The 19,475-nt window shown below is 34.0% G+C and overlaps 3 protein-coding genes and 1 pseudogene across 5 annotated transcripts; 2 read left to right on the top strand and 2 right to left on the bottom strand.

The window, feature by feature from the left end:
* Positions 1-1,620: 1,620 nt before the first annotated feature.
* On the top strand, positions 1,621-4,136 carry LOC100803465 (subtilisin-like protease SBT3; annotated as a pseudogene).
* Positions 4,137-4,771: 635 nt separating this feature from the next.
* Positions 4,772-7,375, bottom strand: LOC100802932 (uncharacterized). 2 transcript variants are annotated; one of them, XM_041013432.1, is made up of 4 exons: positions 7,240-7,375; positions 5,634-6,970; positions 5,404-5,522; positions 4,772-5,143 (listed from the first exon to the last, which is right to left on the bottom strand). In XM_041013432.1, the coding sequence occupies exons 2-4, from the start codon at positions 6,967-6,969 to the stop codon at positions 4,919-4,921; spliced, it is 1,680 nt and encodes a 559-aa protein (XP_040869366.1). In that variant the 5' UTR covers position 6,970; positions 7,240-7,375; the 3' UTR covers positions 4,772-4,918. The 2 variants fall into 2 exon arrangements, with proteins under 2 accessions (XP_040869366.1, XP_003555554.1); XM_003555506.5 differs by having other exon boundaries at positions 7,200-7,353.
* Positions 7,376-8,807: 1,432 nt separating this feature from the next.
* LOC100793935 (protein pelota-like) lies at positions 8,808-15,215 on the top strand. Its single transcript, NM_001255275.2, is given in 16 exon segments — positions 8,808-8,897; positions 8,974-9,056; positions 9,134-9,212; positions 9,298-9,372; positions 9,463-9,519; positions 9,781-9,826; positions 10,238-10,313; positions 10,563-10,638; positions 10,729-10,761; positions 11,340-11,408; positions 11,680-11,786; positions 12,261-12,333; positions 12,506-12,544; positions 14,086-14,180; positions 14,551-14,657; positions 14,938-15,215. Coding segments are annotated over 16 exon segments (1,140 nt in total). The 5' UTR covers positions 8,808-8,846; the 3' UTR covers positions 15,012-15,215.
* A 1,397-nt stretch (positions 15,216-16,612) lies between these two features.
* LOC100793409 (uncharacterized) lies at positions 16,613-19,415 on the bottom strand. Of its 2 annotated transcripts, none has more exons than XM_006606375.3 (6): positions 19,222-19,415; positions 18,747-18,850; positions 18,379-18,456; positions 18,191-18,262; positions 18,019-18,116; positions 16,613-17,630 (listed from the first exon to the last, which is right to left on the bottom strand). In XM_006606375.3, exons 1-6 carry the CDS (start codon positions 19,243-19,245, stop codon positions 17,053-17,055), a joined length of 954 nt encoding a protein of 317 aa, XP_006606438.1. In that variant the 5' UTR covers positions 19,246-19,415; the 3' UTR covers positions 16,613-17,052. The 2 variants fall into 2 exon arrangements, with proteins under 2 accessions (XP_006606438.1, XP_003556442.1); XM_003556394.4 differs by having other exon boundaries at positions 16,613-17,678; positions 19,222-19,383.
* Between the last annotated feature and the right edge of the window lie 60 nt (positions 19,416-19,475).

Here is a 19,475-nt window from a genome sequence, read left to right as displayed (position 1 = left end):
TCATTCTTTTAAATAATATTAAGTAGGGATGATTTTGTCAGCATTTATAACTTTGTGAACAAGAGATAAACATCAAATTATCAGATAACTATGTCATATAAAAAATTTAACAAAAAAAATATGAATTCCTCCAATACGTAATACTTGTTGGTATCCAGTGTTAAATCTAGTATCCAGTGTCATTAAATTTTAGAAAAAATAGATTATGAACCGAGGTTATAAAATAATTTTATATCTTTATTAATTATAATTTATCATGATAAGTTTATTATCAATAATTTATGGTTAATGATAATATATTATACCGCCATTTAATTGTAATTTCTCATATATAATAAATTTATTAAATTTATAATAATTATTTTAAAAATCATATTCAAAATTATTTGTAATTAATAACAATATAAAATTATTTTAAATGGTGAGTATATCATTATTAAACTCAAAATTTTAAATATTTTTTTAATATCTTAAGTTCTAGATTTCTCTGCTTTCTCTTTTAATATATTTATTTTTTTATTTCTCTTCCTGTTAATAATTCATAAATCTTTCTTAATGATTTTTTTTATTAACCAGAGAAGTGATTTTCGTTTTAAAATCATTAACATTGAATGGCTTATGGTAAACAATGACATTTGGAACTTATGGTTAATGATGTCATTAATTTTGATAATGATAAATTACCTTGATATTTGGTAAAAGATTTGGAGTAAGATTAGGTGCATCCAATATTTTAAGTGAATAAGAGAAAATATCATTCACTCAAATAATTGATTTGTATGAGTCATATGAATCAACTTGATTCATATGTTTAAATTATATTCGTGCATTATATCAACTTGTGTTACGATGTAGGATATTTTAAAATTAACAAAAAAAAAAGTTAATTAATAAAGTTGTTTAATAAACGACTGTTCGTGGTTCATTCATTTTTTATTTTATTTACCATAAACGGCTGGTCGTGGTTCATCCGTACCTAAAAAAGTTAATTAATAAAGTTGTTTCAATCAATCAATTTTTTTTACATTAGAATCAATCAATCAAAATTAATAACCTTATTGTTAGTAACTACGAAACGAAACTAATTTAACTTTCAAGTTTTTAATGTAATCAACCGGCTGGATGTAGTCTGTTTCTTCTTTAAGGAGACATTATCTAATTATAATAGAAGATTAATTCTTTGTAAAGATTCTCAATATAAAAAAAAATTAGATTAATTCTTTGTAAGGAGACATTATCTAATTATAATAGAAATTAAATGGTCATGGACTAATATTCTAAACTTTTTAGTGTCCGGGTGTAACCATTTTTAATTAACATAAATACATAGTTAAGAAACTCAACAGCTTATTGTTTCGAATTTTGTTGGTATAGCTAGCTATACACAGATTTGTTTCTGTTCTCTCAATACCTGCAGTTTTTTAACAGTAATTGTTTCTCATTGTTCCCGGCCATCTGAATTTATTTATGTCAAGCAATTAACAATAAAATTATTGCATAAATAATATTTCTCCAACTTTTATAATTACATATCAACATCAATCTAGAACCTATATAAGATGTCTGTTCAAAGCCCAAGATCACATAAGTAACTAGCTGCTTCAAACTCCAAAATAATTAATGGAGCCTCACTTTGTGGTTCCACTTCCCTAGATGTTTCTAATCACTCTTTGGCTTTTACTATCTCACCATGCCAACGCTGAAAGTTCCACGTATATTGTTCACATGGACAAGTCCCTGATGCCTCAAGTCTTTGCAAGCCATCACGATTGGTACGAATCCACCATTCATTCCATAAACTTAGCAACAGCTGATGATCCCTCTGAGCAACAGAAATTAGTGTACACTTACGATGATGCAATGCATGGATTCAGTGCAGTGCTATCATCAGAGGAGTTGGAGACCCTAAAGAACACTCATGGTTTTGTCACAGCTTACCCTGATAGATCTGCCACCATAGACACCACACACACCTTTGAGTTTCTCTCTTTTAATCCCTCCAATGGCCTGTGGAATGCTTCAAATTTTGGAGAAGGTGTCATTGTGGGTATGATTGACACAGGTGTCTGGCCTGAAAGTGAGAGCTTCAAAGATGATGGCATGAGCAGAAACATCCCTTCCAAATGGAAAGGAACATGCGAGCCAGGACAAGACTTCAATACCTCCACGTGTAACTTCAAGTTAATTGGGGCTAGGTACTTCAACAAGGGTGTGAAAGCAGCGAATCCCAACATCACAATAAGAATGAACTCAGCGAGAGACACTCGGGGACATGGAAGCCACACATCATCCACTGTTGCTGGCAACTATGTTAATGGTGCTTCTTTCTTTGGCTACGCCAAAGGGGTAGCAAGAGGCATTGCACCAAGAGCTAGGCTTGCCATGTACAAGGTCCTTTGGGACGAAGGGGGTCACGGCTCTGATGTTCTTGCAGGAATGGACCAAGCCATTGCTGGTTGCCATGTACAAGGTCCTTTGGGACGAAGGGGGTCACGGCTCTGATGTTCTTGCAGGAATGGACCAAGCCATTGCTGATGGGGTTGATGTCATTTCAATCTCATTGGGCTTTGATAGTGTTCCACTTTATGAGGATCCGGTGGCAATAGCTGCTTTTGCAGCAATGGAAAAAGGGGTGTTGGTTTCATCTTCAGCAGGAAACGCAGGTCCTATACTTGGCACCTTGCACAATGGAATCCTTTGGGTCTTAACCGTGGCAGCAGGCACCATAGACCGCACATTTGGAAGCTTGACACTGGGAGATGGTAAAATCATTGTGGGTTGTACCTTGTTTGCTGCTAACTCAATAGTGGAGAAGTTTCCACTTATTTACAACAAGACTGTATCAGCATGCAACTCGGTTAAACTATTAACCGGAGTAGCCACAAGAGAGATCATTATATGTGATGCCTTGGACTCAGTTTCTGTCTTAACCCAAATAGCTTCTGTTACCGCGGCCAGTGTGTATGGGGCTGTGTTTATCTCTGAGGATCCAGAACTAATTGAAAGAAGACGTTTGTTCACTCCAAGCATTGTGATCAGCCCAAATGATGCAAAATCGGTGATCAAGTACGCGAAAAGTGCTCAAAAACCATTTGCCAGCATCAACTTTCAACAAACATTTGTTGGAATAAAGCCAGCACCAGCTGTTGCAATTTACTCTTCAAGAGGTCCTTCACCAAGCTACCCGGGGATCTTGAAGCCTGATGTAATGGCACCTGGCTCCAATGTTCTGGCTGCTTTTGTTCCAAATAAACCTTCAGCCAGAATTGGCACAAATGTGTTTTTGTCAAGTGACTACAATTTCTTGTCTGGAACATGCATGGCATGTCCTCATGCATCTGGTGTTGCTGCTCTTTTGAAAGCAGCACACCCTGATTGGAGTGCAGCTGCTATAAGATCTGCATTGGTTACAACTGCTAATCCCCTTGATAATACTCAAAATCCAATCAGGGATAATGCAAACCTATTTCAATATGCTTCTCCTCTTGCTATGGGAGCTGGTGAGATTGAACCTAATAGAGCACTTGATCCTGGTCTCATATATGATGCCACCCCTCAGAACTATGTTAACCTCCTTTGTGCTTTGGGATACACAAACAACCAAATCTTATCCATCACAAGATCAAGGTCCTATGAATGTTCTGCCAACCCCTCATCTGATCTTAACTACCCTTCGTTTATAGTTTTGTATAGTAACAAAACAAGATCAACAGTCCGAGAGTTTAGGAGGATCGTGACCAATGTTGGAGATGGTGCTGCTACTTACAAAGTCAAGGTGACACAACCCAAGGGCTCTGTTGTCAAGGTGTCACCTGAGACATTGGCATTTGGCTATAAGAATGAGAAGCAGAGCTACTCTGTTACTGTAAAGTACACAAGAAACAAGAAAGAAAACATCTCATTTGGGGACATTGTTTGGGTCGAAGATGGTGGTGCACGCACGGTTAGAAGCCCCATTGTAGTGGCACCCAATGAACTTGCATGAGTTCAAGTTTGTTCATTCTTCTAGTGGCCATCACATCCTCTCCCTCAACGGTATAGACCATATATTATATTATACAGTTGTTGTATAATGTTGTTTGACAAGGATTTGAAGAACAACTCTGAATAAGGACAAAAACTTTGGTATCGGTGAATTAATTTTGTTGTTTTAGGCATCAAACATGTGTTTTAAACTTTGTCGTCTCCACCTACAAGGAAATCTTTTCCAAATCACATCTAGATAACCATTTTAGAATGGACATCAAAGTAATTAACATGTATCTTCTTTACGTACTGAATCAATTCCATAACATACTTAGACCATATGTCTAATTGCACATTCCACTTTTAATGGATAGAGCGATCGTGAGCTTCAATCCTTATTTAATTTTTATTTTCCTCCTCGTTGCCGTCCCATTCAATGATTCAAACAACTGAGACGATTCCCATATGTCTCATCCATTCAATTTGGCTTTTGATTTGTCGACATAGCAGACAATACTGATAGGATTTTGTATATATAGTAATATCTCATCTAGTTGAAGCCCACGAACATGTGTAGTCTTAAACCACGGGAGAGCTCACAAAATACATTTGGAGTTCTTCAACTTTTCTCCCGTAGAAGCATTAACATGTTTACGATAGAAATGATCCATATATGACTAGCACTTCCCAACCTCTCAATTTTCTCTTTCAATTCGCTGCAATAATCATTCTAAACTCACCCGCCAATTATGGGATTTGATAAAATGAGCAAAAGAGTATTTAACGATAAAAAAGAACCACAAAATTAACATGTAAGTTTTGAATAATTTTCCTTTCCTTTCTTGGGTTCCACCTATCCCCAGGGAAATCCACGGAGAATAAAAAGAACACACATTGCAGGTTAACTGAAATATGTAAAAAACAATACACAGATGTGTCACATGTCACATGTCTAAGCATCATTCGACTTAATTCCAACGATGGACATAAGGAAGTGGAGCTTCTCCTTGATTTCAGCGGGGTCATCGAGAGTACCAGTTGGGGGCTCAACTCCAGTGAAGATGTAGAGAGCCTTTAATTCATCTGAACATGATCCTTGCATTCTACCTTCATATCCTACTATCTTACGTATAATATTCATCGCTTTCCATATCTTCTCCTCATCCAATACAACAACCTGCAAAAGCTACATTTAATATGTGGCAATAAAACTTTTAAGTTTATCTACATATGCAAGTTCACATCTCTCTACTAGGTTAATTATTTTCATATGGAATGCAATAAACGTCAAAGGTAAAGTCCACGGGCAAAACTATTTAGAATTCAAAGCACCCCACTCAAAACAATTATCACAAGTACCTAAGTTATAATTAGATATTCACTTCATCATGTAGTAACAAAAAGGCTGTCTTAAAATACACTTAAATTAGGCCTGACCTCTTGAGAAGGGCAAACAATGTTTTCTCCAGAGGAACATTCAGATGGCCTGGACTCTTCTTCTACAGACGAAACAAGAACCTCCGTAGAATCTGTCTGCCCATCAACTTTTGAAGATCCTGCAAGCATATTCATTAATTCAGATGTCAGGGCTCCAAATAAATATTAGCCCTCTAGGAACAGTAAATGGAACACAGAATGGAAATGGCAAACATATTCTGTGGTCAAACCTTCATGCAAATAAATTGTGTATCCGCACTCGTCAGGGTCTATCCGTTTTCCATCAAACAAATCAACTTCACCTTCATTAGCAATTTCTATAGCTTCTGCATCTAGCGGGTACGTCCTTTTATTTAATTCATGCAGCTGTGATTCTTGATTTTCAAAGTCAGAATTGTTATTATCTAACTTCTCATTTTGCAGTATAGTAGGACAATCCGGCGGAGGCTCCTGTTCCTCTTTGGCAACTATATGTATGTCAATATTTTCAGACGAGTCCTCCTCAACTGAAATATTATAAACCAGCGCTTCTATAGGCAAATCTCCAATTGGTTCAGCTGGAATCAGCAGTTCAGAAGGTTCAGCCATTGGCTTATGTGAATCATTTGTGTTATCAAATACTTTTCCTTCTAACATAGTATCCTTACTTTCATCATTTCTTGAATGAAGCATCTCTTCACATACATTTGGATCTTGTTCCTTTCCCAAGTCTTCTTCAACGATACCACTATGTGTGTCTTCCCATGCTACCTCCATATCTTCAACAGCTGGACCAAATTTTTTATCACTTTCATTTGCCCCTCCACATATTCCTTCTACATATTCTCCTCTCTCCCGTGTCATATCAGTTCTAGCTTCATCTCTAATTTTTTCTAACAGCCCCTTTGTTTCTCTTTGTAACTCTGCTTCCTCTATGTCACCCTCCATGGCCTGATCCTCGGATTCCTCTAAAACCACAGTTGTAACATCAAAGGGAGTCTTAAATTCTTCAATCATTGTCACAACTACATTTTTATCCCCACTTATTAGTTGCACTTGCACCCCATTAGTTTCTCCTCTTGAGTGTCCTTCTATTCCATCGGTGGCATCTTCTTCTTGTGGACCACACTCACTCCCTGATGTCATATTTTCCCCATTCTTCAAACATTGAACACCAACCATTTCAATGTCTCTCTTTATTTCATATACAAGGACTTGTTCCTCTTCATATGTGTGTATAACATCATTGCCTGTCTGAAAACACATCTCTTCACGCAACAAAGTATCCTGAGGAGTAGGCCTAGGGAGCAACTTACTCATTAAACTCTGAGTGCAAGCATGGCTAGCCAAGAAAATAGCACAAGGCATAGAAACAACAATGCCAACAGCAGAAGCAACCACAAGAGGTGGAACAACCACCGGGGCAGCAGAAGCTAAGAAGCCAGCCACTAAGATCTTCCTTCCCAGACAGAGTCCCCTTTTGAGCAACCACCTCCTCACCTTACAACCATTTCCAGCATTATTTTTGAACGAGTATTTACTACTAGTAGTATACCATTCTTCATCTTCTGCTTCTTCCAATTCCATCCTATATAATATATACATAATGTCATTGAAAGTTGAAAAAAAAAAAAACTTGTAATATGTATCGACTCTTGAGATTAAAGAGTGAAATTTCTCTATGTATGTCTGTCACGTCTTACAAATACATTACTGATTAGCAAAGTGAATAGATTAAAGCGTGAAATTTGTCTTATATAATGAAATCCAGGAAGAGAGGGAAGATAACAGAACAAGAAGGTGGATCGGAGTTTTACCTGAACTGAATGAAAGATAAATAAACTTCAAACTTCTAACCTCTAAGATCTAATATGCTACTGTGCTTCACCTTCACTTTGACTCTGTCGCCTGGCTAAATTCAAGTGATTAATTTTGGTAAAAATGCAGTGTCTGGTTCATCATTCGCATCTGCTTATGTTGACGGCACGTGCTAGAAAGAGAGGGATGAGTCGACAGCTGCAGGGTAAGGAGACTGCCACCTCAATTTCTTTTGCATGCAGCATTCAATATGCACTAAGATTTACGTAAGCGTTAATCATCTAATTATCTAAATAATATATGTTGGTGTCATTATTCATAGGATAAAATATTTTCTTTTTCTTGAAAGTTCAGTTTTAGTTTCTCTAAAACAGTTTGTTTTTTTTTTCTCAAATTTTGAAACGTATCATTTGCTTCTCAAATTGTTATCTAAATTATTAATTTTTACTTATATATTTTAAAATTAGAAAAATAAAAAACATACAAATTGTGTTAAAGAAACTAAAATCAAACTTTTTAAATTTTGGAGGAACTAAAAATATTTCTCTTAGAAATAAAAATTCAATGATAACTTTTTCTTTCTTATGTCAAACAAATTATATGTCTTATTTAATTCATTAGGTCAAAAATTAACTTCTCTTATCATGTGTGAGGGTCCTTGGTCAATAAAATTTTGAATCAATCTTTTGAGTTGATGATAATACATTGATATTTCAAATAATTTTATGACATCATTCAATCACATATTATCATTAATATAATTTTTAAGATAAATTTATAAAAATCAACAAACTTATTAAAAAATAATAATTTATAATTAAATAATAGAGTAAAAATAATTTTAAAGTGTAAGTGCATAATTTTTTTTCTCTTAAAATGTTTACTTAACTTTTAACATTATTGAATTTCATTATCTCTAGTTTAGACTTTTTTTTGTTTTTATTAAAATATTTCTTGAATGTTACAAGTTACAACACTAATATTCTTAAATAATGATTTTTTTTTCAAAAAAAAATTTGAATCATCTTAATGATATAAAATATACTTTAACTTTTCTAATTAATGACTAATTTTTATTTTCTAATAAAAAAATCTTACCGATCACCATTAAGAGGTGAAGTGTCCCTCCAACCAAGTTAAATTCCCATCTTAAAACTACTTGTGTATGTTTTCTTGAGATTTGAGAATCAATTTTTTCTAATGATTTTTATTTTTTAAATTGCAAACTAAACATAGAAAACTAAGGGTATGTTTACTTGTATTTTTATTTGTTGTTTTCACTTTTAAATTACAAAATCGTTATCTTATTTTGACTTTGTTTCTTATTTTATTTAATATCACCATGATTATGGTCTTAAAGCTTATTAATGATACTTACGATATTCTAATAAATTTTAATCTTTGAATCAATCATAAGCCTAATTCTCGGTTCGAACAGTAAATAATTTTGTAATTATTAGTTTTTGTATCTTGGGCCATGGGCTGTTAAGGCATTGGGCCTGCCAAAGCTGTCGTTTGGTGACAGTGAGTCAGCGACGTGCGGGTGCTTGGTGTACTGTACGGCCGTAATTTCAATTTTGAAGTGTTTGAGAGAGAGAGAGGGAGACACAACACAAGGGAAGGAAAACCAAGTGGAATCAATAGCCATGAAGATCGTTCGGAAAGACCTCGTACCCAATGGACCTGGCAGCGTTAAGGTGCAATTCCAATTCTATGCACTTTGATTCTTTTAATTTTTCCGTAAAATTTGTTGTTTACGGTTATGGCATGCAGATGGTTGCAGTGGATTCGGATGATCTCTGGTTTGCGTATAACCTGATAGCTCCCGGAGACTCTGTCATGGCCGTTACTGTCAGGTACTCCTTCTCTCAATTCTCGCTTCCTTCGATCCTTTAATCTCATTTTTCAATTTTCTTTGTTGTAATTGTATCAGGAAGGTTCTAAGAGAAGCTGCTAGTGGCGGACGGGAAGCAGAACGCGTCAAGCTCAAATTGGAAATTAAAGTCCAAGAGGTTTTTCTTTTTCTTTTTGCCTCTTCAATTTGATTTCTATTATTTTTTTCAGTTTTTCTCTGAAGGCGATTTTGTTTTATACTAGCTTGCTGATTATGACAAAGAAGGTTCTATTTTACGTGTTCGCGGAAAGAACATTTTGGAGAATGAATATGTCAAGGTACTTAACTGAAACTGTAACTGCCGTCCCGCTTTTAACTTTAAACTGTTACTGCTGAGCGTAACTTCTCATCTTTGTGATTCACTGCAGATAGGAGCTTTTCATACTTTAGAACTCGAACTGCAGCGCCCGTTTGTGCTCAGAAAGGTGTTTCTCTTAAATCATTATGATTCCTGTTACTGACTTACTGTTCCTTTTGTGTTGTTAAATATGCGCTTCACATGCATACAAGCTAGGCCTTTTGCTTGGATGTATCATTGTGCCATTATGATTAGAATTATGAACAAAAGAAATTGGGGAGGAGCCAACGAGTAATATTTAGGAAATCTGCATTGGAATAGTTTTTTTTTCCTTCTTACCTCTTGTGCAGAATCATGATTACTGAAGATTACATTTTGCCTTCTGCAGGATGTTTGGGATTCTTTGGCTTTGGAGGTACTACAGCAGGCCTCTGGTACATTATCAGTTATATGAATCTCCCAATTTTTTTAATCATTTATACTTATGGGAATTTGAGTAGTGTAATCTGCCTGCATAGAAATTACAAAATCTGCTAATTTGAAGAATGAAGATATTTCTTTAACAGTACAAGTTTTAACTTGCATATTCAGTTTTCCTGGCATTAGATCTGACAAATGCACCTATGATCAATTGATCAAATTGTTGAATTTCTACTTTATGTGAATTCTTAAATCCTGCACACATTTAAGTAGGCAGTTTACCAAAAATGGTGGAAAGAATGAAATAAATGCTTCGTCTAGAATCACAGTCATATTTATAAAGCAAAAATGGATTTAATATTCCTCAGTTGGTGTAAATTTTTGTAATCAAAATGGTGAATAAAAATATCATGCACATTTTGCAGATCCTGGTGCAAGTGCTGATCTAGCCGTGGTGTTGATGCAAGAAGGATTAGCCCATATCCTCCTTGTTGGTAGAAGGTTAACTTTCACTTCAATATGTTTCATTTATATATTACTTATAATAGCATTTTATGCATAAGATAATATGCTCAGCACTCTATATTAGTAAAAATGGTTGGTGTTAGTCAGATTTGTTTGATTTCTGTGGGTAACCACAGACACTGGAAATTAAATACATGTTCTTCTTGTTGATAGTCTAGTTAACTTTTGGCATGTAATTGTGTCATTGCAATGAATTGATTTGTCTTATTATGTCTAATAAAACAGTATGACTGTTACTCGTTCGCGGATAGAAACATCAATTCCTCGCAAACATGGGCCTGCAATTGCTGGTTATGAGAAAGTATGATCTCTCTCTCTATTGTAAGATATCAGTGAATGAATTCAATAATTTGAATGATACGAATCTAAGGCATCCTCCTCCCTTTTGTAGGCTTTGGATAAGTTCTTTCAGAATGTTTTGCAGGTAAATCCTGCCCAAGGACTTAGGTTTCTTATCTTTTGCATCTATCCTCATTAGTCATACATATACCATATAAAAATTGAAAAGGATTTACTCTGATATATAAAACTTCTTTTTCAATAGAGGGTGTTTATGAAATTTATGAATTGAATGCTAAGATCTACTGCAAATTCAAATACCCTTCAAATCTCTATAACCTGATTTGTGTTATTTTATATATGTTAGCTTTGAATTGATGTTCTTTATTAACTGCCGTACAGCCACGTACATACCCATGGTAACATGAGATGCCCATGGTAATATCATACCCATGTACCAAACATGGGCATCTTGCTGAAGAATCCAATATATCTAGTAATATTAGATGCCTGGATGAGGATGCCTGTACATCAAATATCTCCTTATTATATAAATGAATTTGTCTTTTCTATGTTTCTTTGCTCCTTGCTTTAGAGGACATATCATGATCTTTTGCTGTAGTCTTTCTTTCTTATCATTAATAATGTTATATTTGTACTTTTATCAAACGAAAGCGTAAAAGGGGCATTTACAAATTTACTGGATTCTACCAATCTTTTCAGGCTTTCTTGAAACATATAGATTTCAACGTGGTTCGTTGTGCTGTAATTGCAAGTCCAGGATTTACAAAGGTAAGTAATTGTTCCCTGTTTGTGTTATTTGGGCTTCATTCGTGGTGAATATTTACAAATTTGATACAATGTGTGAGTGTGTCTGCATGTATGCATTACTATTTATTAATTAAAAAAATTTCGTACCCCATTGCCTAGAGGCTCTTCGCTATGCGAAGGTAATAATAAATAAAAAATTTCTTTAATGATTTGTATGTGCATAAGTGCGGACAGGATTTTGGTACAGAGATGTTTATAATGCTTATATTTTAAATCTCTGTTTCTGTTTCAGGATCAGTTTCACCGTCACTTATTTTTGGAGGCAGAACGAAGACAGTTGCGACCTATTATTGAAAATAAATCACGCATCATTCTTGTGCATACAAGTTCAGGATACAAGTATGGTTTGCTTTCTTTATTTGCCTGTTCTCTGTTCCTACTTTTCTAGGACTTTACAAAAGCTATGTTAGGTAATTAGAATTGACACAAACACGTGAAGATTATTGTGGTCACTGATCAGTTAGTAGCTTGACTTGCATAATTTTTCTGATATGCTGGTATAATGTGCCTGTCTTTAACACTTGATTTAACAAAGTCGTACCCATATTGTTTGAGGCTGGTGACTGAAATTTGTTTTGACATTGTATCTGCTCCATATACATGGTTTTAAGTGAATGTGAAGTCTCATATGCCTTCCTGTCAAAGACATCCATTTATTTAGAATGAATTAAAAAAACCCAACAGACAAACATGGCAGCAAACAGAGATCAACACACTGTTGTTTTAAGGATTAACTTTGTAGTTCAATTGGTTGTGGGTACTGCAGTATCTGATTTATCTTATCTCTTTAGCATTGTTATTTATTATCTGTAGACATAGCTTAAAGGAGGTTTTGGATGCTCCAAATGTCATGAGTTTAATAAAAGATACTAAAGCAGCACAAGAGGTACCATCAAAACCAAAGCAGTACACCTTTTTTACTTTTCCATTTGGCCCTGCAGCCCATGTTGAATATTTTCCATGTTCTGTTTACTTATCTTCTATTGAGTCTGGAACATGTTTTGTTTACTTATCTTCTACTGAGCCTGGAATAAGCTTTATTCTTTGTTTTCCTTCAGGTTCGAGTTATGAAGGATTTCTACGACATGCTTTCAAATGTCAGTTTCTATTTTTGAGATCATTTTGTTTACCTTGCCTATATTTATGGTTGGAATGTCGTAACCCAATTTTGAATTCTGTTGAGAATTAGTTTGACTTTAAGAATTTGATAAGATTAGAGACACTAAATTTAGGTGAATCAATAACGTCTTTGTATAACTTCTATTTGCTCATAGTCATATATCTAAAAGAAGAGTGTCAACCTTTTAGTCAGTTGCATGCTGAATTGGTATAATGACTTCTACTTAGATGCTTAGTTTATTGAAGCTACATAAGAGAAGTGCATCTTCTATAGAGTTTCTTGTTTATTTTTCATTCTAATCTTGTTTATTAAGTGTTTAAAATTAAATTTCATGATTTTTTTATCGAAAGAAAAAATTATCTCAAAGCTATATAGTGCTAACATTTTCCCTTACCAGCATGGGAGAGCTGCTTCAAGCTCTTGTAGTTGTTTACTTTCATTGCAGAATATAATTGCTTAGGTCCATGATATACAGATATAATAATACAATTTTTTATTTTATAATTAGTAATTTAGGATACATGTAAGGTAGGATATGACATGACATGTATATAAAACCAGGCCGTCTTTTCTTCACACCATTACAGATACGAGAGTATTGGGAAAAATTGGATTTAATTATCAATGGATATTATCAGAAATAGGATTGACTAGGATTTGAGCAATAACACAATTTCATAAAACTGCCATTTTCCCAATCCAAATAAAGTAGATTTTTCATAAAGATTTGGCTCAACATGTTCTATTGGATACGAGTAGAAGAACCCAACTTGGTATTCTTAAAAGAATAGAGAAACCAAAACCAATTCAAGATAATACAGAATTATGTATAACATGTCATGAAACGTCAGCAATCAAATGAAAGCATCATAAGATGTCATAAATAAGACATTAGATAGGCTACTCCATGGTTGAAAGAAAAATAGGAGAAATGGATTTTTATTTTTAGCTTTGTCATTGCAAATACATTATAAACTAACCTTTATTAAGTATCCAAGTATCAGGTACGCTATCAGTATAAGATATGTACCAAAAGCTAGTACATTGGACATTTTAAAGTATCCATGTGTCCTAGGTTTAGCTTTACCATATGCATGGAAACATGATATCAGATGTTTTTACTGCTTGTTCTAAATTGTTTAATTTCATGATGTCTACTGTGCAGTTAATTATTGGAGAAACCCCTTATTGTGCATGTTACATTATGATTGATATTTGTTGAGTACAATCAAGAGTTATGAATGTAACTGGGTGGGTGCTGGATAAGCTAAAAAATGATCTTCCAGAGGATTTATCATGGGAAACCCTCATTGTCCTCCCTTGTGAACAATCAAGTATTAAAAATGTAATTTAGAGTGAGAATCAAAATCCAAAGGAAGTATCACCTTACCCTAAAAGGAGTGCTCACGTTTCTCCCTTAAATTATTGTCCTGACAAAAGCTTTGAAAATGACTTACCTCAATTTTGCATTTTCAGAAATCTTGGAAATCCTGATTAAATATCTTTGGTGTGGAACAGGATCCATCACGTGCTTGTTATGGAATGAAACATGTTGAGGTTGCCAATGAACGACTAGCTGTACAAACGCTTCTCATTACGGATGAGCTTTTCAGGTTTGTATGATATAGCCCTAAAATATTCTGAATCAAAGATGGCATGCTGGATTGTTCTATCTTATGCACACTCATTTTGATAGTCATGTATCCTGCTTTTTTGTTTAATTCAGCGATGTCTTATCTATCACTTTTCCATCCTTGGAAATGGTTTAGAATTTAGATCAAACTTCTTTGTGAACTACTGTTTACTTCACACAATTTTGTTTTATAGAAATATAAGCATTATAAACATCATGATAACTGAACTTTATCTTTGTGTTTTCTTTACAATCCTATTTGTTAGCTTTGGATTTGGGTTGTAATCCTGAAAATGCTCCTTTTGATATTGCGATAGAGTTGTGACTTCACTACTTGCTTTTGGTTATAGGAATTCAGATATAGCAACAAGAAAAAAGTATGTTAACTTGGTCAACTCTGTTAAGGATTCAGGAGGCTCTGTCCATGTATTTTCGTCCATGCATGTCTCTGGAGAACGTGAGTTTTATTGCTTTCGTTAATCTTTACTGTTTTGGGGGGTGGGTGTAGTGTGGGATATTTACTAATCCTAGAAGTCCATGAAACTAAGAATGGTGAACTAGTTTTGGAAAGAAGGTAAAAGTAATAAGATGGGAATATATAAACTAAAACATTCTGTTTCTCTTCCTCCTTGTTATTAGAGCTGCTTCATGGAAGTGAATGAAATTTCTGCACAAAAATTTATGCTCTAGTTTTGTTTGTTTTAAATTGAATGTGCCAATTTTATATTGATGGACAGAACTAGCCCAGATAAGTGGCATTGCTGCAATTCTTCGATTTCCTCTCCCTGATCTTGAAGACATTGAGATGTGATGGACACAATGTTGGTCAAGCATGTTAGTGTTGACCATGGCCCCTCTCTGTTTTTTACTATTCTTAAATACTCGGCTGATGTTGCAACAGTCCCTGAGTCATCCTAGCGGGTTGCAGAATACGTTGAGCGAGGGGACTTGTATTACAAACCACACAATGCTAGTGTAAAATGCACCTTATATAGTAATATTACATTAGACTTTATTGCGTGGTTAAATTTCTTTGTATATTTTCCCTTAAAGAAAGTGTCTTTTTTAATTCTTGTGCGTTTATATTAAAAAAATTAAATTATGCATATACATTTTTGAAAAAATTTAAATATATTTTGGTATTTTTTATTTTACCTGGAAATAAAAATAGCTCATGTAATCACGTCAACAGGGTCAAATGGAAACCTTCAATATTCAACTAGTGATGAGCATTTTGAATTATTTTGCATGAGACCTTAATTTTAAATATAAGAAAAAATATATTTTGACAATATAAAATAGTTTTATATCATCATTTAATTATAATTCATCATTAATGATAATTATGATGACTTTTATGATAACTATTTTAAAAATAATATCAACAATAAATTGTTATTTGATGATAATACAAGATTATTTTATGCATGAAACACATGACTATTAAACTCTAAATATAATAATATTAAAAAAAGTAAAATATCTCTTTCATTTTCATTTTAGAAACTACGTGTTTTCTCCAAAAAAATCGGTGTAGGCCATCAATGATTCTGTAAAAAAAAAAAAAAAAAGCTTCCAATGATGGTGAACATTTGTGAATGAATCTCTAAAAGGTAATTTTGTTCTCCATTAAACAAGGTGAGTGACATCTAATTTAAAACATTGTACTGACATTATTGATTTTTAAATTTTAATAGATTAAATTAATTTTATCTTCTAATTTATTTTTTAATTTTGATTTGATCTTCTAATTTTTTTTTTTGAATTCAATTAGGTCTTTTAATTTTTAAAATAAGTTTAATTTGATTGCATAGTTTAAATTGAACTAACAGTATTAAAAAAAATTAATGAGATGGATAGTTCAATTTAGACAAGATTAAATTAAACTAATTTTAAAAATTATAATACCTAATTGAACTAAAAAAATTAAAAGATGAAATCAAATCTAAAAAATAAATTACAAGATAAAAACTAAATTAATAAATAAATTACAAGATAAAAAACTAAATCTAGATTGAAAAGGGAGTGAGGACAGCAAACTTTTTGTGCTTTCCTCCCTTCTTGCAGCGTGCCAAACGGCAAACACAAAACATGAATTAATTTTTTCCCGCCTAGCCAAAAAACGATGGATAAAGATTTTGATAATCTTTTTACATCCAGCCAAAAAACATAGAACGTTTCATTTGAGAATATTTTCTATTTTTATCTTTACATTAGATTACAAAACTATCACCTTGTTCTTACTTTATTTCCTATTTTCTCTAGTATAGAAAACAGTAAAAACTTTAATATTTTCTCAAATCCAACCGTCACTGGCTGATGACCCCTTAATTTCTGTAATAAATGGCCCAAGTGTAACAATAGAAGGGAAACGAGGAAGAAATTTGGAATTTCTAAACATGACACAAGAAATTTGAGATTTTAAATATTATATACATAACACCCGCTATGATAGGGGAAATCATCCCCTGGGAACAGCCATAACGAAAACCATCACTTTGACAGAATAAACTAAACACAGTAAAATGAATCTGGAACTACCATATCTTACAACAACATATAGATGAGGGGCCAAAACACCATAACCTGTTCACTCCAAAACAGGTGAAACTTGATTCTGGATAGTTTTTTCAATATGCCCTTTCACTTGGCTGCTTGGAAATTCTCCAGTACAATCAGAGAGAACTAAGCAACCAACACTATACTACGATAGTCTTTTGCATGAATCTCCTGAGTAAAGCATGCTCATCACTCACCTTCGTGCTCTTGATTGAGACTTGGGGAGCACCTATCCAGGTCCATTTGGAGCAACAGAATGCCCTTCTGATTTAAATATTTCACAACCTTTTCATCTAATTCTTCTTTATTTCTCCACTTCTACTTCTAGGAACAGAACCATCCTTCCCAGAATGCACTCCTAAAGCATGAGCAAACATTCTCTTTGCAGCTCCCAAGTGCTCCTTTTTCATGTAGTCTTTACTTACACTTAGCCCTTGTTTTCTTTCTGCAGAGAATTGTGGCAAATCTTTGTCAACTGTTGTTTGATCCTTCCTTTTATTAAGTGTGGCTGCATTAGAACTGTTGTTTCTTATTCTGTTGTTTGAATTCCCTCTTAGGTGTGAAGACTCTTCAGAAACTTTCTTGAGAGTGGACTCTTCCTGATTCTTATCTTGTGCACTCAATTCATCTGTGAGGACTCCATCCTTCATACTATCACTAGCCAAGTCATTCTGATTCTTTGTATGGATTCTTTGACCAAGGGCATGGGCAATCATTCTGCGGGCAACCACAGGCACACTCCGCGGCTTTTGTTCACCAGGCTCTTTTACCTCTTCCAACTTCATAGAGAAAATTCGCTCACGGGCAATTAAATAAGCTGCTTTTCTCTCCTCCAGTGACTGTGAAAGGGATGCTGTGTTTTTCTGCGAGACTAAAAGATGCAGCACACGAATTAAGGCCCACAAAACAGAACAAGAATCTACATCATAGAAAAAGACATTCAGTCTATGTAATGGTAAGAAGTCATGAAGAAAATTACTATTTTCCATATGAGAAGTTCACTGTATACAATAACAAGTTAACAATAATTACCGGATATAAAAATTATAATTAGTTATATAAAAATAAACTAATTTTAGCATACAAAAAAATTTCCACAGTATTCCCAAGTTTTAAATAAAATAGTAAACAGTAAATCTCATTCACTTGATGCATTATTATGTCTTTTATGGTGGTAGATTCTAAAGGTAGGTAGGATCAATATTGTACACGATGTGCTATGGTAACTGACTGAGAGAAGAATCAGTAGCATGCATTACCTGGAGAGGCTACACTTCTCCTTAATATTTGGTGGGATGTAACCAAAGATTGTGGTTCATCATACTTCCATAGGATATCACTAACAAGGATTGGAGGTCTGCAATCCATTCAATATAAAGGTTATTTCGCAAAAAGAGAGCTGGGAGAGATAAAAGAGGGAAGCTCATTTACATGGACGTATCTGGACATCTTTCCAGAATCAAATGGCGATCATCTCCTTCACCAACCGATTCATGTGCAAACCTGGCACCAGTTATAAAACCATCAAGGCATCAAATAAAAGAACAGTAGACACATTCAAAATGCAACCAGAAAGGAACTCTGAAATAGACTAAAAACAAAAGTCATGATAAAAATACCCAAATATCTCAGCAAGGCGATGCAATAAAAGACGGTTGTAAGAGTTCATTGGCTCCAATTCCAAGATTCCATCTGAACTATAGTCAATAAAAAAAATATAATAAGAAGCATATTACAATTATATGATACCAACCTACCAGAGAAAAAAAACAAACAAAAAAAACTCCCAACCATTGCAAAAACAACTATTTAACATGCATATGCTCAACTGCCACAAAAACGAGCTACAATCAAATGCTATATAACAATCATTTAACCAACATGCATATGCACTATACGGTCTTGAAATTAATAAGCGAACTGTGATGCTAATACCTTGGACTAATAGTCAAGTTAAACATCACTCGAACTATCTCATAAATGTTACCTAGTGTCATCATCCTGAAGAAAGTTAACCAGTGCTTCTTCCATTGTGAGAACTAAATGCTTGCAAGGAAGATTGTCCTTGACAAGAAAAGCCAACTCCTCAACCTTAAATGCAAAAACACCAGTATTGAGACTCGGTTAAAATTTCAAACACAGCAAGGCAAGTCCTTCTAAAGAGATGCTCTTTAGTTCCAAGCCAGTTCAAATAACATAAAGTTAAAGCAAAATCATGATACCAATCATAGAAGCAATTGTCCTTAAAAAAATCCTTCAATTAACATTAAAAAAGAAAAAGGAAGAAGCTTGGTGCAAAAACATATACAAGGGTTCTAAAAAATTTTAACTTTCATATTTAACAACGTAATTCGCTACAACTTAGAAAAACATAATACCCAGAAAGAGGGAGCGCAAGGAAGCAAAAAATTGGAATTCGTGAGGGCATGTTGAGAGAGAGAAAGAGAATCGAAGAAGCATACCATGGCGAATTGGGTCATACTCATGTCGAAGGATTGAACAAAGTCAAAGGCTTTGGGGGTTTAGGGTTCCCAATTACAAAAATTTGAAGTATCCTACTCTGCACTTCGGCTTCAGATTTGTTCCATCCACGGGAGTTGCCCCCTCCTTTTTCTTTTCTTTTATTTATGAGGATTTTTATTTTTATCTTAAACATAAATATCCCTAGTTTTATATTTCCACTTATTATAACTGTAAAATTTAAAATATTGTTTTT

This window comes from Glycine max, chromosome 20 (assembly GCF_000004515.6).
Source record: "Glycine max cultivar Williams 82 chromosome 20, Glycine_max_v4.0, whole genome shotgun sequence".
NCBI classification, from domain to species: domain Eukaryota; kingdom Viridiplantae; phylum Streptophyta; class Magnoliopsida; order Fabales; family Fabaceae; genus Glycine; species Glycine max.
The sequence above is the reverse complement of the archived record's forward strand: the minus strand, read 5'-3'. Positions and strand labels throughout refer to the sequence as shown.

Bases quoted from the DNA above. Each gene is read 5' to 3' on its own strand.
- LOC100802932 (XM_041013432.1), bottom strand. From the start codon at position 6,969: ATGGAATTGGAAGAAGCAGAAGATGAAGAATGGTATACTACTAGTAGT. The intron at 5,523-5,633 runs GTTTGACCACAG...ATATGCTTGCAG, and splicing joins CACAATTTATTTGCATGAAG to GATCTTCAAAAGTTGATGGG. The intron at 5,144-5,403 runs GTCAGGCCTAAT...TAGCTTTTGCAG, and splicing joins TTGTTTGCCCTTCTCAAGAG to GTTGTTGTATTGGATGAGGA.
- LOC100793409 (XM_003556394.4), bottom strand. From the start codon at position 19,245: ATGAGTATGACCCAATTCGCCATG. The intron at 18,851-19,221 runs GTATGCTTCTTC...TTTGCATTTAAG, and splicing joins GTATGACCCAATTCGCCATG to GTTGAGGAGTTGGCTTTTCT. The intron at 18,117-18,190 runs GTAAATGAGCTT...AATGGATTGCAG, and splicing joins AGATGTCCAGATACGTCCAT to ACCTCCAATCCTTGTTAGTG.